The sequence below is a fragment of the Cebidichthys violaceus genome, unplaced genomic scaffold (assembly GCF_023349555.1).
Source record: "Cebidichthys violaceus isolate CVI_PGR_0920_01 unplaced genomic scaffold, fCebVio1.0.p SCAF_24, whole genome shotgun sequence".
In the NCBI taxonomy this organism is placed as follows: Eukaryota; Metazoa; Chordata; class Actinopteri; order Perciformes; family Stichaeidae; genus Cebidichthys; species Cebidichthys violaceus.
In genome coordinates, this window is record NW_027176417.1 from 300,534 (window position 1) to 319,403 (window position 18,870).

The 18,870-nt window shown below is 46.2% G+C and overlaps 1 protein-coding gene across 4 annotated transcripts; it reads left to right on the forward strand.

Annotated features, from left to right (window-relative positions):
- Positions 1–756: 756 nt before the first annotated feature.
- LOC137878873 (bile salt export pump-like) lies at positions 757–18,449 on the forward strand. 4 transcript variants are annotated; one of them, XM_068719339.1, is made up of 29 exons: positions 757–965; positions 3,886–3,974; positions 4,104–4,122; positions 5,655–5,684; positions 5,773–5,824; positions 5,910–6,211; positions 6,332–6,419; positions 7,250–7,383; positions 7,464–7,635; positions 7,771–7,895; positions 7,977–8,151; positions 8,304–8,417; positions 8,532–8,642; positions 8,734–8,859; positions 9,294–9,497; positions 9,587–9,757; positions 10,036–10,237; positions 10,368–10,437; positions 10,848–10,968; positions 11,136–11,303; positions 11,439–11,543; positions 11,898–12,059; positions 12,390–12,593; positions 13,341–13,582; positions 14,219–14,375; positions 14,788–14,985; positions 15,940–16,146; positions 16,578–16,724; positions 17,247–18,449. In XM_068719339.1, exons 2-29 carry the CDS (start codon positions 3,896–3,898, stop codon positions 17,445–17,447), a joined length of 4,086 nt encoding a protein of 1,361 aa, XP_068575440.1. In that variant the 5' UTR covers positions 757–965; positions 3,886–3,895; the 3' UTR covers positions 17,448–18,449. The 4 variants fall into 4 exon arrangements, with proteins under 4 accessions (XP_068575440.1, XP_068575441.1, XP_068575442.1 ...); XM_068719340.1 differs by lacking the exon at positions 757–965 and adding an exon at positions 3,645–3,790; XM_068719341.1 differs by lacking the exon at positions 757–965 and adding an exon at positions 3,645–3,786.
- Positions 18,450–18,870: the final 421 nt, after the last annotated feature.

An 18,870-nucleotide genomic window follows, 5' to 3' on the forward strand; every position in this document is an offset into this window, starting at 1 on the left:
TGTTTTTACTGATGGATCAAAAGATCCAGCTACAGACAGTACAGGATCTGCTGTTGCAATTCTTTGTCACGAATATGAAATATTTAAACGCACTTCAAATGTTTTAGCTGTGTATGCAGTTGAGCTGTATGCAATTTGTTTGGCCCTAGAGTGGGTTGAACAACACAGACCAGGCAAAGTCCTTATTTGCAGTGACTCCATGACTGCACTTGTTAGTCTGAAGTCAGGTATGTCCAATACTCGACAAGATCTGCTATTAAAAATAATGTCAATTCACTCTAGAGCCATAGAACGAGGCACTGAAGTTATATTTATATGGATACCGGCCCATGTAGGTATCAGACAGTGGGCAAATTAGCCAAACAAGCGCTAAAGGAAAACAAAGTAGACATCTGTATCAAGTTATCCAAAGCAGAGGGAAAGGGCATCATCAGGAAAAATATCAACAAAGTATGGCAACAACACTGGGACCAGGAGACGAGGGGGAGACACCTACATTCAAATCAGAGTAAAGTGAGGAGTGTACGACATAGGGGAGGAGACAGGAGAGAAGAAGTTACAATATCAAGATTAAGAATAGGACACAGCAATCTACGCAGCACACTACACATGACAGGGAAACATCCAGGCACCAGAAACTGTGCAACATGTTATCACCTCCTGCAGCAGCCACAGCTCAGAAAGGAGGGGCATGCTGGGAGAAATGCAAAGACTAGAGATGAGAGCTGAATGATATACTGGAGTGGGGATCTAGTAATCTGGGAAGAAGGTGCTTTACAAACTTTTTGCGGACAACGGGACTGATGGGGACAGTTTAGTAGTTGGGAACATAGGAACTGATTGAAACCGGAAGATGACAGTGCCGTTAAACACCACAGAAGAAGAAGAAGAATTACAAAGACGCGGGTGAGATTGCCCCACTCAGGAGAGACGGGGCGCGAGACCAAGTAGTCCGAGAAAAATACGTGAGTAAAGAAGGTATTTCACAAGCGGTCAGAGACCAGAGCCTTTAAACAAGAATGGACCAACTCTCAAATGTCAATTCTTCCCACGGACAGTTTAAAATCTATACCGTGACCGTTAAAAAAAAAAAGCGGGCTAAACCCACTCACATCCAAAATGAAGGCACGGAAAGTACCCAAAATGATCAGAATCCTAACACAATGAAGTCACTGACCAACAATGATGTTAACAGATGAGAATGAGGCTGAAACAGGTGGTTTCCAGTTAAATTTAAAAATTATTAAAGAAAAAAAACGTATTCAATTGAACTTTTCTCTAACTGGGCCTCTTTGAGTTTTAATTAAATACCCCGGATGTAGGCTACATGTAACATGATGCTAGCGAACAATTGAGTACTTACACGTCCAAGTAGACGAGGAACACCGTTCTGGTCACACTGGAGTCGTGTCTCTGTCCTCCTGATGAACGTCAGCTCGATATCCACTGTAAAAAAAAAACGTATCCTGGTCTTTAGCTCGCTGTTTGACCTTCTCCGGGAGCTAGCCGGTGGGGAAAGCGCGTTAGCATCCTGAGCAGTTTGCGGTGCTAATTGCTGAGGTGGAACCAGCTGCTTCCTATCTCTTCCCGCCTCCGTTCCCCCCCCCACCCCACCACACTAACGGAAGCTGTGGACGTCTATCCAGAACTATTTAGAACTTATTTAGTCCACTTATGAAGGCTACTGTGCCTGGTTTCTTGGTATATGTGAAATAACTGCACTGCGCACCAGTAATATAGCTGATTTCTATTTATTTCTAGCACATTTTCCACAGCCAACCGACTGTGTGGGGTCATCTGAGGATTCCCTACATTTTGACCACAAGGTGGCAGCAGTGCTATGTTGTAATTTCCATGTTGTGCAAATGCTGCCTTCAAGCACTCTTATTTCCAATAAGTAGTATTTCCAAAAGTCTTGCACATGTACATGCTTAAGGACTGTATTAATGTTTCAGTAGGAAATGGGTCATAGAAGTATACAAGACTGTTATTTACACAGCGCCGCTAAACAAAATAAAGCCATTTACACTCAGTTGTTAATGCAGCTTTCCCAACCTCTAAATGTCACAGTAACTCGGGGAAACATAGAAAATTGCAACCTTTTAAAGGTGCAATTAACACGATTTTTTTTTGGATCGTTTGTTGTTACAATATTTCTGACGGTGCTGGAGTCAGCTCAGTTACCTTTAGGTTGACCTTATACAACACATTAATACATAATAAACCGTATTCATTTAAAAAACAACACAATAACAAATTAAATGTTTAATGGTATTACATTTTGTATTTTTTTTTCTTTTATAACAAAGAATATGGTTCAGCATAAACCATGTCCACTGATTTTTGAAACTTTGCATCTCGGACACATGTTCATAATCTTCCTGACGGCGCCTGAAGGCAGCGGTGAGTGACCGGCAGCATATGAACACCAGTTGTTTTCATGTGTAAGCATGCCGGTCCACTCCGTCACATTTCTAACAACAACAAAAATCACAAGCAAGCTTTTATATTGTCGTACAGAATTAAAGGGCCCGATTTTAGAGATGAAAATGAAGCATGTTTTTGTGATTGTCTCAAATGATTAAAACCTGAAATATAGGCCTAATGATGTAAACAAACCTTCATTAGCATCGGTAAATAATAACCTATTTAGAATCCCCTTGCTGCAATCAAGGTGAAAAAAGGATGACAGAAGTATTCGCAGCGTGAAGCTGTTGAGGAAGTCGAGCTGGAAGAGGGCAATGACCTACATGTCAACCTGCAGCTAAACACGACCCGCGCTCACATGCATGGTGAAGCCGTGTTGTAGCTTCCAATGTGTGATGGGATGTTAAATGTGCAGACACAATGTAACCGTAGCAAAAGCGGGGAAGAGTCATAAAGTCAGCAAAATGCGTCGGTAGCGGCTGTTTTCATGGAAATGCTAGCCAACGTTTGCTAGCGTGAACCTCCCTTTGACTTAATTAAAGCAACTTTAGTTTGATTCAAGCTAGCCTAACAATGCAGGGTACAGTTTTATCCACACCAAGTGAACCAACTGGACCTTTTATGTTTGAACACGATGTTTCCTACTCTTTTTGTTGTTGTTGTAGAAACACATAAGCATTTGATTCAGAAGAAGAACGACTCTATTACATTTTTTGTCATTTATTTCAGGCCAAACATGCGCACACACAGGAGACATTGACATTCAGCTGGAGAGACGTTGGAGCGCTGGGGGGTCAGTTAGCACCCCGGCAGTGCCCATTAGGTGAACTAGCACCTCGCCTGGTGTGTGCCAAGTGTGCCAAGTACACATAGGACTCGCATCGCTCACCCTCCGAATCCCCACGGGCTGAGCTACTGCCGCCCCCATCGACTAAATCATTTCACATCTAAAGAATACCGAGTCGCGTCTTTGTCCGAAGGACAGCATAATACTCTTGGAAAGCCATCAGCTGTGCGAGTACATCAGTCACGTTCAGATAGTGAGGATGCACAAACACACAGGGCCTCCGCAGGTAAAATATTTGCCCCGCTGAGGTCACTGGCCTTTTGAGCAGCATAAACCGACAGGACACTTACCCTCAAACAACACACGCTGACCCCGAGTCCCAGCCGATGCCGTCCAATAAGAACATGTGACTCGCTGCCGGGATCCTCAGTGAGTTGCGCCGAGCTGCCACTACAACAATTAGCTGGGGGACGTAACGACTGCGTGTCTGGCTGCTGGGCTTCAGTGCAGTGAGTGCTGCTGATTTTGGTTTCAATCGTGGATAAGATAGATTTCTCTTGAGAAGGAAACGTGTAGGTGTGTCTCATTCTCTCAAGTATGTCCAATTTCTTTTTACTGTCATTACAAAACACTCATTATTCTGGTTTTTGTCTCTTTTTGCTTTTTCCTAGATGAGTCAACATGCCGACCGGATCAGTGAAATTGCACAGCATAAAAAAACTGGGACAGGAAAACCGCAGCTACGACTTTTCCGACGAAGGTAATGCTCAATGAAAGCTGAACGGAAATGATCAAATAATATGGAGATCTGTTATTTTATTTGAATGGGAAAAAAAAGTTAAATATACGGATGTCATTTTAAAAGAGTTGTTCAATTCTTGTGTTGCAGAACCAGCTGCCTCCTATACGTAAGTATTCTTTGGACTATTTATGCACTTTTTAGGAATCATCTTGGACATAGTTTCAAGGGTTATAAATGACTGTTTTCTAGTAATACTTATCATGTTACTTGTCGACTTGTCTTTCCTTGTTGACTTGTCTTTCCTCGTTGTCTTGACTTGTCTTTCCTCGTTGTCTTGACTTGTCTTTCCTTGACTTGTCTTTCCTCGTTGTCTTGACTTGTCTTTCCTTGACTTGTCTTTCCTCGTTGTCTTGACTTGTCTTTCCTTGTTGACTTGACTTGTCTTTCCTTCTCGTCTTGACTTGTCTTTCCTTGTCGACTTGAGGTCTTTCCTTGTCAACTTGTCGTCTTTCCTTGTCGACTTGTCGTCTTTCCTTGTCGACTTGTCGTCTTTCCTTGTCGACTTGATGTCTTTCCTTGTCGACTTGTCGTCTTTACTTGTCGACTTGTCATCTGTACTTGTCGACTTGACGTCTTTCCTTGTCGACTTGACGTCTTTCCTTGTCGACTTCACGTCTTTACTTGTCGACTTGTCATCTGTACTTGTGGACTTGTCATCTTGTCTTGTTGACTTGTCTTTCCTTGTGGACTTGTCGTCTTTACTTGTCGACTTGTCTTGTTGACTTGTCTTTCCTTGTCGTCTTGTCGACTTGACTTGTCATCTTGACTTGTTGACTTGTCTTGTTGACTTGTCTTTCCTTGTCGTCTTGTCGACTAGACTTGTCCTTACTTGACTTGTTGGGGAGGTTTCGAGTTGTTTTGTGTCTTTAACAGCGCTGCTGCATCAGAAAATAGGTCACACTTTATAATAAGGGTACAAAACACATTAAGTAATGCATTCCATGTGCAATAGAAATGATGATTTATTGCATGATTTAATGCAAGATTGGGCTTCAATTAAGGATTGTTTTCACCACTGATTAATCCCTCTTACTTTGCAGTGCACTGAGCTTTCAGGACCACCATACAGGATTATTAATTCAACAAAAAGTTGATAGATTAAAGTGTCACGAATTCCAGCAACAATGGGAGGAGACCACACACACTCGAGGCAAAGGTCAGGGAGAGGCTTACAGGTCGGCAGAGCCATGGCATCACAAAAGCTTTGACCACCTGCCGGTTAAATATCTCCAGGGCTGACGAGGGAAAGTGGACACGAGACAGAAGGGACTTTAAATGAACAGTTGTTACTTGATGATCCATTACAACAGAAATTCATGATAATGATGATTTCTTAAAGGGCCAATGTGTAGGATCTAGTGGCAGAGATGGAATATGATATTTAAAAAGTATGTCTTCTTTAGTGTACGCTCGCCTGAAAGTAACGTTTGTCACCTTAGAGTGAGCTCTCCATGCAGAGTGCGTCCTTTCGCTGGCTCTGCCGTGCTTCTCCTACGCTTCAGTTGGTTGCGATGTGCAAACTCCCCGCTAGATGGCGCACAGTCCTACGCACTGCACCTTTTTTATGAATGTGTTTTGGACTTTTTGTTTTTAAAGTGTTCAGCAGCTCGCCGTGTGTTTTTGTCTTTTTCCACGCAGGACCAAAACGACTTCCAACGACGACGGGAAGTGAGTACACGATGGCGGTAGAGGGCCTGTATACTTTCACACATTCACCTCCGATGAAAAGCTGATCGTTGTGTTCTCTTCCAAACAGTAATCGGGGGAATGCAGATCAACCGGCGATCAGGGTCGGCTTCTTTCAGCTGGTAAGATGTTCATTCTTCATCTCTCTTCATCTCCACTTTGAGCTTTGTCCGCCTAATGCGAGTGTCGTTAACGCGCCCCGTCCAGTTCCGCTTCGCCACGTGCCACGACATGCTGATGATGGTGGTGGGCAGCGTGTGCGCCGTGGTGCACGGATCGGCCCAGCCCCTCATGCTGCTGGTGTTCGGCCTGCTCACCGACACCTTCATCGAGTACGACATCGAGCTCAACGAGCTGAGGGACGACAGGAAGGAGTGCGTGAACAACAGCATCCAGTGGAAGAGGAACTACACGGCGGCGGGCGGCCCGATGCCGCCGTGGTCGAACTCGAGCTTCATGAGCAATTCAACGTGGGAGATGCTCACGCCGCTGAAGAACAGGACGTGTGGGTAAGTGGGTAGTGAGAAATGCACGGCAGTGTACGGTTTGACGGTTCAGATCTGCGTTGAAGTGCATGTGGTTCTGTAGTTCATACATTATTCATTCACTCTATTTGTGCCATTTCTCAGGATTCTCGACATTGAACATGAAATGACCAATTTTGCCTTCTATTATGTTGGAATTGGAGCGGCTGTGTTCCTGCTGGGATACTTTCAGGTTGGTCTTAAAATGTCATCGTATTCACACAGAGAGACTGATCTAAAATTAGATTAGCGCGTGTCATCCACCTAAAACCAATTCAATCAGCGTGACGCATTTTGATCGTATCTGTGAGATCTTGAAGGCTATTGTTCAACCGCTCAAAGCTGCTTTGATATTCTGACGGCAAGCTTTTTAATATTATGTTTTGAACTGCGTGGCACCAGATCTTCTGCACAACTCTTCTATTAGCTCAGGCTATTTTGCCACAGGCCCTGAAACGAGTACGATAGTTATTACAAGCAGTTATTGGATCTAACGGCTGCATTCGACACGGTCGGCCACAACGTCTTACTAGACGGACTGGAAACCTGGATGAGACCTCGTGGCACATTTAGAAACTGGTTTGAATCTTATTTGCAGGATAGGGACTACTTAGACTTAAACACTATTGGATTACGGAGCATTTACAAGTTTAGAGATTGTATTACCTTTTCATAAAGATAGGAGGCTTACCAGAGACAGATTTTGATCTAATCAAAGCAGGAGAGGTGGAGATATCCTGATTTTTACTCCCTAGAATTGGTGAAAATTGCTTGATCTTACATTCTGCACGTCATCAAAGTATTTTTTTTTTCTCAAATTGAAAAGGCTCCTCCAAAGTCACAGGAATCATTATACAGCGGTTTTCTGAGGCCGAGTCGTACTCCTCATGTCGAATAAGCTGAACTTCACATCATGTAAAGCCATGTAAAGGTCAAAGGTCAGGGTCCTGATGGTGTCCTGTTGCCCCGCTTGCTTTCATATCTAACAAACACCAGTGCAACCGCTCTTTTGACGACTGACAGATCTCCCTGTGGGTGACCTCCGCTGCCAGGCAGATCCAACTCATCAGGAAAATGTACTTCAGCAAAGTGATGAGGATGGAGATCGGCTGGTTCGACTGCACCTCTGTAGGGGAGCTCAACACCCGCATGTCGGAGTGAGTGGAGCAATGACGACGTGACTTTCGCGGGTATTGCTGCGTCAGCGCTAACGTGGTTATATCCATCCGTGTTACAGCGACATCAACAAGATCAACGACGCCATCGCGGACCAAGTCGCCATTTTCCTGCAGCGCTTCACCACCTTCGTGTGTGGTTTCTGCATTGGCTTTGTGAAAGGGTGGAAGTTGACGCTCGTCATTGTCGCAGCAAGTCCACTGATCGGTGTTGGAGCTGGTCTGATGGCTCTGGTGAGAATTTCTCTTCACTTGATTTAACGTCTGCTGACTTGATTTGTTGACTAGACTCCGTCTTGTTGACTTGACCCCTTTTGATGTGTTTCTTTGACTTCCTGACTCTCTTCTTCTCCTCTGTCTCTCCTGTAGTTTGTTGCTAAGCTAACAGGGATGGAGCTGCAGGCCTACGCCAAAGCCGGAGCCATAGCAGACGAGGTCCTCTCCTCCATCAGGACCGTGGCTGCTTTCGGCGGGGAGACAAAAGAAGTGCAACGGTAGAAATTTGCCAGATGAAAGTTGAAGATTGACTTTTTTTTCCCTAATGTGCAGCTGAGGTGAGCTCTTCTCCTCTACAGGTACGACAAGAACCTGATCTCAGCGCAGCGCTGGGGCATCAGGAAGGGTCTGATCATGGGCTTCTTCACCGGATACATGTGGCTGATCATCTTTCTGTGCTATGGTCTGGCCTTCTGGTATGGCTCCAGCCTGGTGGTGGACGCCGAGGAGTACACCCCAGGAACACTACTGCAGGTATTACACCAGTACTATTACCAGAGTGGCTACAGTATGGTTGCTTACAACCACTGCTGACAGATCAGCACTGGAGCGAATGGGGAAAGTGTGCTCATCACTCGCATGTTGAATGTCAAGAGATATTTAACACACTGACCTCTTCCTTCTAGGTGTTCTTCGGCGTTTTGATAGCAGCCATGAATTTGGGGCAGGCCTCCCCATGTCTGGAGGCATTTGCTGCAGGCCGTGGAGCTGCTACCATCATCTTCGAGACTATTGAAAGAGTGAGAATGCTTCATGTTATAATTGTGCAAGATTTGAACCCTTACAAGGTACTATAGTTTGTACAGGAAACCATCGCTTTGGGTCTAATTTAGTTTTAAATGTGCTACCGCCAGGAGCCGGAGATTGATTGTCTCTCTGAGGCCGGATACAAGCTTGACAGGGTCAAAGGAGATGTTGAGTTTCACAATGTGACCTTCTACTACCCCTCCAGACCTGAAGTCAAGGTACTTGCGTGCTTCTTCACTCGCCGTCATGTACGGCCGAGAGGTGGAATTTTGATTTCTGGAAACGTACATTTTTGTGATCTCTACTCAGATCCTGGACCAGCTCAGCGTTCCGGTGAAGTCGGGGCAGACCACGGCCTTCGTCGGCCCGAGCGGAGCCGGGAAGAGTACCGCCATTCAGCTCTTCCAGCGCTTCTACGACCCTAAAGAGGGCATGGTGGGTTTGACGGCCGAGACGATGATTCTCTCCTCGGTGGAGCTTGAACGGTCCCTTGACACACTGTAGCTGCCGACTCATTCCTTTTGAGCTTTATTCTAGTCGATTCAAAAATAACCGTCCCCCGAGGGTGATGGAAGTACATGATAATCTGTTTCATTATTCAGCCAATGGGTCCTAACAGCCTCATTTTTCACTTTTACTGGAATTAGAAGTCTTTGCACACCTTACTCTCTTATTGCTTTTAGAGGAGGAAATAGCCTCTTGCAGCACAATGAAGGTTATGCACAACACTAACAACCTCACCAGTTGAAACTAGCATTGATGCAAAAAAAAGAAGAAAAAAAAAAAAATCGCATTACAGCATGCAAAGTACTTTAATAGCATCGTCCATCAAGTTTAGCTCAACCGGCTCTCTGTGCCCTCCAACTCAGGTGACCCTGGACGGTCATGACATCAAAGGGCTGAACATCCAGTGGCTGCGCTCGCTGATTGGCATCGTGGAGCAGGAGCCCGTGCTGTTCGCCACCACCATTGCTGAGAATATCCGCTACGGTCGACCCGGCGTCTCGATGGAAGACATCATCGGCGCCGCAAAGCAGGCCAACGCCTACAACTTCATCATGGACCTGCCGCAGGTGAAGCGCAGGGCTGTCAGGATTTCTAAATGCAGAGTTTTTAAACCACCAACAGGCTTGATAACTTAAAAAAAAAAAAAATCTAACAGAAATTCGACACCATGGTGGGGGAGGGTGGAGGTCAGATGAGCGGCGGCCAGAAGCAGCGCATCGCCATTGCTCGAGCGCTGGTCAGGAATCCCCGTATCCTGCTGCTGGACATGGCAACCTCCGCCCTCGACAACGAGAGCGAGGCTATAGTTCAAGAGGCTTTGGATAAAGTAAGTGTGCTCTGATCTCAGGTCAGGATGATTTATGGTGTCACTGTCCCGCCTGTGTGTGTGTGTGTGTGTGTGTGTGTGTGTGTGTGCTACTCACTCTTTTTATTTCGATTTAGTGCATTAACATTTCATGTGATGGCAAGAGGAAAATCCTGCCACATGTCAAACGATCTGCTCTATAGATAAGGGAAAAGTTTTATGAAATAAGTCTTCACAGCTCGGGTGTACAGCAGAGCAGACAGGAATGATGGCCGGACATGCGTTTGGTTTCGCCACAGGTACGCTTGGGTCGCACCACCATCTCCATCGCCCACCGGCTGTCCACCATAAAGAACGCCGACGTCATCGTCGGCTTCGAGCGCGGCCGAGCTGTGGAGCAGGGCAGACACGACGAACTGCTGGAGAGGAAGGGCGTCTACTTCACGCTGGTCACGCTGCAGAGTCAGGGGGACAAGGCTCTGAACGAGAAGGCTCGGCAAAGTAGGTCCAACTTCCGGCGGGTGGGGGTGGTGGGGGGGTGTAGCGTCTCCGAGAGATATTTATCCACATGTTGAAACTGTGAGGATCTACCGATTGTGATCGTCGCCCTTTGTTGGATCTCTTGCATTAGTGGCTGAGAAGGAAGAAGAGCCAGAGAGGCTGAATCTATCCAGAGCGGGCAGCTACCGTGCCAGTTTGAGGTATTACTCCCCCCCCCCCCCCCCCCCCCACGCCCTTCATCACTCATTTGTTTATTTGTGTGAACTGTCATATCCATTTCCATGGTCCTGACTGTGCATCTAAATAGGATTATTACAGTAGTCATTTTGTGACTGGCACCTTCATTTTTACTTAATTGCCCCTCTTACAATTACTTCGACATTTGGAGCATTTAGCTGACACTATCATCCAGAGCCACTTACAAGTGCTGCAAACAGCAGAGGAGGCTTGAGGTCCTCCACCGTTACAAGCACCCAGTAATGAGTGCATGAGAACACCAGCAGCGGAATACATTCCCGCGTTCTATGAATATTCGTGTGCATAAGGAGACTGATATCGGCGGCTGGTTTTATTTTTCCTTTGACTCTGGAAGTTTGTTTTGTTTTTGCAGAGCCTCTATTCGCCAGCGGTCCCGATCGCAGCTGTCCAATCTGATCCCAGAGTCTTCCGTCTCCATCGTTGGAGAGCTCGGCCTCAGAGCCTACTCCGTGTCACAGGCAGACAAATCCACGGTATCCAATCTTCTATGTGGGTGGTTGAAGCAGCTCCACAATAATTACAAACCGTTGGAGTGCCAAACCACTTTGCGTCCGTTTCTTCTATATTAATCCTCAGATCGTATAATCGGGTAACGGCTTTGGCTGCCGGCTGATGTGTGTTTGTCTGTGCGAATGCTCAGAATGCCGTCGAGGAGGAGGAGGAGGAGCCGGTGGAACCTGCTCCGGTTGCCAGGATCCTAAAGTACAACATACCTGAGTGGCCCTATATGCTTTTTGGATCCTTTGGTGCAGCCATTAATGGAGGAGTCAACCCCGTCTACTCTCTGCTGTTCAGTCAAATCCTGGCGGTGAGGTTCCGGATGTCACCGGAAGTTCTGAAATACACAAAAATAAACAATAAGAGTGAAATTCCCAACGCTAACCATGTAAGCCTTTAGTGCAGTCCTTTCTGTTCTTTCACATACGTCTCTCTCTCTGTGTAGACGTTCTCAGTAACGGATCCCGTGGTTCAGAGGAGGGAGATTGATGGTATCTGCATGTTCTTCGTCATGATCGGCGTGGTCTCTTTCTTCACCCAGATGCTGCAGGTAGAGTAGCAGGCTGCTTCAGCCAGACGGATTGCTTTAGTGGTTCTCCGCCGGCCTCGCCCCCCTCGCTCAAGGTTGGAGGGAAAAGTCACAAGAGTGATACATATATTTTCTTTTTGTCAAATTAATACCTTCTTTGGATGAAAAAGATATTCCATCTTGCAGAGAAGAGTTCTGACACCCTTTGGGGTAGCGGGGCGGCAAAGACGCAATTTTCTCAGATTAGTTTTACATTATGTTGAAGTACTTTGGATTTAATAGAAAAATACTTCCCGTGTGTGTGTGTGTGTGTGTGTGTGTGTGTGTGTGTGTGTGTGTGTGTGTGTGTGTGTGTGTGTGTGTGTGTGTCTCCAGGCTTACGCTTTCTCCAAGTCTGGAGAGCTGCTGACGCGGCGGTTGCGGCGGCTCGGCTTCCACGCCATGCTGGGCCAAGAGATCGGCTGGTTTGATGATCACAGGAACAGCCCCGGGGCTCTGACCACACGTCTGGCGACTGACGCCTCTCAAGTTCAAGGGGTGAGTTCAGGCCTCAGTTTTAGAGGAGAGGGGTTTTGAAAAGTAATTTGATCCCATATTCGCCGCTAATCCAAATAAAAGGAGCGGTGAGTGTGATTTAGCGCCCTCTAGTGGTGAGGTTGCAGATTGAATCCAGCTGAACTACGATGGCCTTCAGGTAAAAGTGCAAAAAGGTCCTATCAGAGCCAGTGTTTGGTGTGTCTGTTCTGGGCTACTGTAGAAACATGGCAGTGGTTGAACTCTGCTTGGATAATCTGGTTCAATCCACGAGGAGAACCTGAAGGTCGCACAGTAACGCGATCCATTCTTTTCCACTTGTCTTCCTCGAAGGCCACGGGCTCGCAGATCGGCATGATCGTCAACTCTCTGACCAACATCGGCGTGGCCGTCCTCATGTCCTTCGTCTTCAGCTGGAAGCTCACGCTGCTCATCCTGTGCTTCCTGCCGTTCATCGCCCTGTCGGGAGCCTTCCAGGCCAAGATGCTGACGGGGTTCGCCAAGCAGGACAAGCAGGCGATGGAGACCGCCGGACGGGTCAGACATTGTTGTTTGTACTGCACAGCTTCACCAAATTCTGGTTCCACAGTATTCTGAGTTCCGCGTCAAAAGCAACGCGTCATTATTCCCGATTCCTACTTCCTGGTGGAGGGCGACTTCAGCTGACGTGTCTACTGACGGCAGAGAAGAGACAGCTTAAGCACACCCTCTATTTTAGGCTCCAGGTTTCGGGTTTTTTTTTCAGCACTGAATAAAAGCTCCGCAGCCCTCCAGCTGAACTCAGATCTCGGTACAGTAGCTTTTTATTAGCTGCCGCTGTAATTTGGCAAGTCGGGCACAGAGCTGTCTGGCTCAATACGGACTGGGGCCACCCAGGCCTAAGATGTTGTCATGGTACAGACGACACGTAGTGGATCAAAAATCACTATGTTACAGCGAGACAGTTTGCAATCAATTTACTGTCAACTTCTTTTAGACTATCCCATCTACTCGAATAAAGTAAACCCCAGCCATCCCAATAAAGTGGATTAGATGAAAGTTTAATGATCCCTATGGGGGAAATTGTCTTTCTGCAGCAGCATAAGATAAGATAAGATAGATAAAAACTGAGCAAATGCTTTATCTCTATCGTAAGTCTTCACACGTTAAAAATCTGAGGAATTAATTACAACATCTTTTCAACGATCTGCCTTTTTATTTATTTTTTTATATTTTTTTTGCCTGGTCTTAACTGTGCCGTTTTAATCTGGTACCAGAACTTCAACACAAGTCTTTTACTTGCAGATTTCCGGCGAGGCGCTGAACAACATCCGCACCATCGCAGGCCTGGGGAAAGAGAGGCTTTTTGTGGACATGTACGAGGCCCAGCTGGACGCTCCGTACCAAGCGGCCCTGAAGAAGGCGAAGGTGTACGGGGCCTGCTATGGGTTCGCCCAGTGCGTCGTCTTTTTGACCAACTCCGCCTCCTACAGGTTCGGAGGGTACTTGGTGCGACAGGAGGGGCTCCACTTCAGCTTGGTGTTCAGGTGAGGGGAGAAGGCCGTCGGGGTCTGGTGCCATTCTGTGTGCTTCCTTATCCTTACTGCTGTTCAATCCAAACTTAAAGGGGACATATAATGCTAATTCCCAGGGTCATACTTGTATTTTGGGTTTGTACTTGGAATATGTTTACATGCTTCAATGTTTAAAAAATTCTTCTTCTCACACTGTCTGACTGAATATACCCGTATTCTCCCTCAGTCTGAAACGCTCCGTTTTAGCGCCCGTCTCTTTAAGCCCCTCCTCCCAAAACAGTCCAGTCTGCTTTGATTGGCTTGTGAAAAAAAAAATAAGGCTCACCTTTGCAAATGTAGTTCTCAAGCCAGGTAGAGATACTCAGATGGGGGGGAGGGGTATATTCTAATGAGCCTGTATGTGACAAAGGAAGGGGAACCAAATCTGATTGGCTCGTTGAATCACATGTTTTCTGATCTAATCACATAATGTATACATTGAACAGCTATTGCTAAAGAATGCAAACATAACATAGTTTTAGAAGCTGGGTTTGTTTTCTTGAGTGTATTAATAATTATGACTTTATAATAAATAAATCCCTGTTCCTGGGGAGGGAGAAAGGCCCCCGTGATTATTAATGACTTGCGTTATGTTGGCTTCTCTGGCAGGGTCATCTCAGCCATCGTCACCAGCGGCACGGCCCTCGGCAGAGCCTCCTCTTACACGCCGGACTACGCCAAGGCCAAGATCTCAGCGGCACGTTTCTTCCAGCTGCTGGACCGCGTGCCTCAGATCAGCGTCTACAGCGATAAGGGAGATAAATGGGTACGAGGGCATATGTTATGCTACGTATTATGTGCTATTCCACCACAGTGCACGCTGGGCGTCTGAAAAAAATGAGTGCTGCCTGCTCTCTCCACGATGAAAAGTCTCATTTATTATTCCTTTATTGCTTTGCTCATTAATTTTGCATTAGGCATGAAAGAGAGATGTGTAGATGAGGAGACAAGGAAGGATTGTTAGTCCTTCTATCAAATATTGTACATGCACTCACAGAGCCCTTTAAAATATGCAACGCATTTTGAATAATAAAAAACCTGCATAAGACAATTAAGTGAAATGAAGCTCTTTGTTACCAGAGGAGGTGGACACAGAGAAACCTATAACCTTTGTTCTGTCCCCCCCCCCCCCCCCCCCCCCCTCCCTCCCTCCCTCCCTCCCTCCGCTGTGTTTTCAGGAAAACTTCCAAGGGAACATCGAGTTCATTGACTGCAAGTTCACCTACCCCACCAGGCCAGACATCCAGGTCCTGAATGGGCTGAACGTGTCGGTGAAGCCCGGCCAGACGCTGGCCTTTGTGGGCAGCAGCGGCTGCGGGAAGAGCACCAGCGTGCAGCTGCTGGAGCGCTTCTATGACCCCGACCACGGCAGGGTGGTGAGCGCACGCTGCAAAGATGCACTTTGAATGCAAAGTGCCTTATGATTTGTTTCATATTCTATTCTGTTAATGGTACAATTTTTGAGGTAATTTTACTTTTTATTTTATGCTATTAGAGGGAATAGTTTTTACTTTTATTGTTCATTTTAAAGGGGCTCTGATTTTACCCAAGGTTCAGTTAAATTCATTCCTGTTAAGTTCTATAAAGCTGTACTCCATCTTCAGTGGTTCTGGAGGGGAACCTACTGTATGCTGTCAGCTGAGCAACAAACGGCTAACACAGTTAGCATTTAGCAGCTAATGAGCGTCCAAAACCGGAGCGCAAAGGTCGACACAAACGGCTAATGTCGCTACATGTCTGCTTGATGTGTAAGTGGGCAATAGGTTTGCTAACACGCTAGCATTATTAGCTTTGTGTGGTGATAATGCATCAGTGTTAGAGGCAAAGCTACAGTCAGTGTTTGCAGGTTTGAGTGAAGGATGTGAACGCCTTCATTCACCCATCAGTTCTACATAGTCACAGCATATGATCCTGGTGCATATTTCACTGAGGATACGTACAACTGGGAGGTCTGAAACATGACAACAATGTAACAATGTCAGCTATCTTGTTATGAAACGAGTAAGTCGTGTGTGTGTAGTCACGTATTTCTGACTCTCGCATCACTTCAATTCATTCATCGATCATTTATGCTGACTTTGTGCTTTATATTAAAACAAGGGGGCACTCCACCCAGCATGGAGGTTTGCCTTTGAGCCAGTAAGGCTTCCCTGCCAACATTCAAATGGCCTTAATGGAGTTGGAAGTGGTTTGGAAACGCCGAGTCCTGATTGCTAGGAGAGAATTCACGGCAGAGATGGCGTTATGATGGCTCATTAAGTGGATTGTATTTCCAGGCTTTGGCTATTCTATTGCTTTCTCCTCATGGTAAAATCAATTGCTTCCTGCAGCTGATTGACGGCCACGTCTCGACCCACGTCAACGTGCCCTTCCTGCGCTCCAAGATCGGCATCGTGTCCCAGGAGCCCATCTTGTTTGACTGCAGCATCGAGGAGAACATCAAGTACGGCGACAACTTGCGGGAAATCAGCCTGAATGAGGTCATCTCTGCCGCCAAGAAGGCCCAGCTCCACGACTTTGTCATGTCCCTTCCTGAGGTACCGTCTGCGGCGAGGACTCGCAAGCAGCATCTACAACATTAGCAAGAAAGGAATTACTATATCATGATTATTTTATGGAGTCAACAACTGTGGTTTGATGGATACGTCAACCGGCTGACAGCGCAGATCTTTGAAGTTCATTAACGCTGCAGAAAGTCTTTGTCTAGTGGCAAATAATGAGTGATTATAACCTGGATCTGCGTGTTGTTAGTGACAGCATCGACTGACCAAAACCTCATTTAAAAAGGTTCTTATTGTTTTCACCAAAATGCTGAGGCCAATTACCTGCAGCAGCTGACTGAAAGGCTGCTGTCGAACAGTCTGTTTCTGCTACAAAAGCTCTTAGCTTTTTTTTTTCTGGTAAAATAAGAATAAATAAACAACGGTCATAGGATGTGACTCACCATCATTCTTCCTCCTGCCTCCAGAAATACAGCACCAACGTCGGTGCCCAGGGTTCTCAGTTGTCTCGCGGTCAGAAGCAGCGCATCGCCATCGCCAGAGCGATCATACGCGACCCCAAGATCCTGCTCCTGGACGAGGCCACCTCCGCCCTGGACACGGAGAGCGAGAAGGTACGCCTCATCAAACTGATCAGCGCCGCCGCCACACACTCCTCCTCCTCCTCCTCCTCCTCCTCCTCCTCCTCCTCACAGTACAGCGCAGCTGCTTGATATTCGTCGGGCACAGAGAGCAAGGCGGGTCGGCAGTTAATTATTATTATCATTAACATCATTATCATTCATCCTCTCTATTATTATCACCAGCAGCGCACAGCTCACACCAGCCCTCCAGTAGAGCGTGTGTGTGTGTGTGTGTGTGTGTGTGTGTGTGTGTGTGTGTGTGTGTGTGTGTGTGTGTGTGTGTGTGTGTGTGTGTGTGTGTGTGTGTGTGTGTGTGTGTGTGTGGGAGCTTTCCCACCTCCAAACAGCTGAACCACGCTGAGGAGCAAAGAGGCCTCTGTGGCGCACTGATGCACTGGAACATTCTAATGATAGTAATCAGCGTGTGATTGTGAAATTGCTATAATTGTGAGGCTCGTGTGTCTCCCGCGCGGGGAGAATTGAACGCCGTGTTTGTCGTTTGTGTCACGACAGACCGTGCAAGACGCCCTGGACAAAGCCAGAGAGGGCCGGACGTGCATCGTCATCGCCCATCGCCTGTCCACCATTCAGAACTCGGACATCATCGCCGTCATGTCCAGAGGCTATGTGATAGAGAAAGGAACGCACGACCAGCTCATGGCACTGAATGGAGCCTACTACAAGTTGGTTACCACGGGAGCACCAATCAGCTAACGTGCTCAGGCGGGGGAAGAGTGGCCGATTAGCGAGGCAGCAATGTAATGTGTTCACGGACAGAGAGCGGAATCATCTCAGATTTGACATACACCCGTTCACTCTTACAGTATTTATTTTTGGGTTGGGGTTCTTTTTTGTGAGTTACACACCCAACTGGGGGTAAGGAAGTTACTAATTGCCTTTGGGTTATGTTGGCAAGTGTTTATCTATGACCCCCCCCACAGTCCACTGCTCCAAACCAGTCCTTTAACAACAATCAACGGACATGAAGATGAATTCCACGCCTAAATATTATTTATATTCATGTCCAAACACATTGCAGTTATGGCAGTTCTGCCTTCACATATGGTTACCGTTTCCTGTACCCTCACTGTAACAGAGGGAATCTATTGTTCTTGCTAAATGTATTAATGTATAATTAAATATGCAAATTTTATCAACGGTTTTGACAAAATGCAATAGTTCCAGAAATACGCCTTTTTGCTTTCTTGCTTAGTTAGATGGAAACATCAACATTGGTAGCTCTCCTGTCTACATGCTAACTATGCCGCTATATCCAGCAGCTAGTTAGCTTAGCTTAGCGTAAAGACTGAAAGCAGGGGGAAACGGCTAGACCGTGCTAACAGAGCGAGGCTAGCCGTTTCCCCCCCGCTTTCAGTCTTTGCGCTAAGCTAACTAGCTGCTTCTCGCTTTATTTAGCATATAGACATGAGTGGTATCCATCTTCCCCGTCTAGCTCTCAGCAAGAAAGCGAATAAGTGAATTTCTCAAATGGTTTCTTTTTTTAAAAAGTTATTAGACAGAAACCATTTAAACCAGTTCTGTGTTTTTAAATAACTACGTGTTTAATTGGTTCATAAGTTGTATTCCTCCTCCCAGCTCCTTATTGTGTCTGTTTTTCATCTGATTGTAACTTTAGTGCAGTGTGCATGCTGTTATTTTTTTATGCTTTATGTGGGAATTAAATAAAAAGCATCAAAGTGTCGGCGCTCGACTGTTCCAATGCGTAGTGTTGGTGTGATTATGGAGACTGGCCTCATTAATCAAACGGGTTCCAGTGAGCTTTGGTAAACTGGCTCCAGTCTTTACGAGCACCTGGGCTCCGTTGGCAGCTAGTGAGGAGACGTCTCACACGAGTGGGCACTTCAATACTTGCAAATACTGCAACTGTGGGTATTCTCTGAAATCCAGTCCAACAAGATCGGTGCATTTCAACTTCTTTACAGTGAAGTCGTTGCTGAAAACCAGTTTTATCTAATAGTTTTAACCCATTTAATTATATTCCTGTTGATAAATACTATAATAAAAATGAGCTCAAGTTTCATCAGTAATGTTTACAACCTTCCTGCTAGTGGTCAAATTATCTGATGTCCTTTTCTTGACTACGATTGTTCATCACATCACCACAGGTGTTTTCAGT

Coding starts and splice junctions, on each gene's coding strand:
- LOC137878873 (XM_068719339.1), top strand. CDS start 3,896: ATGCCGACCGGATCAGTGAAATTGCACAGCATAAAAAAACTGGGACAG. Junction 5,825..5,909: donor GGGTCGGCTTCTTTCAGCTG/GTAAGATGTTCA, acceptor CGCCCCGTCCAG/TTCCGCTTCGCCACGTGCCA. Junction 10,438..10,847: donor AGCTACCGTGCCAGTTTGAG/GTATTACTCCCC, acceptor TTGTTTTTGCAG/AGCCTCTATTCGCCAGCGGT.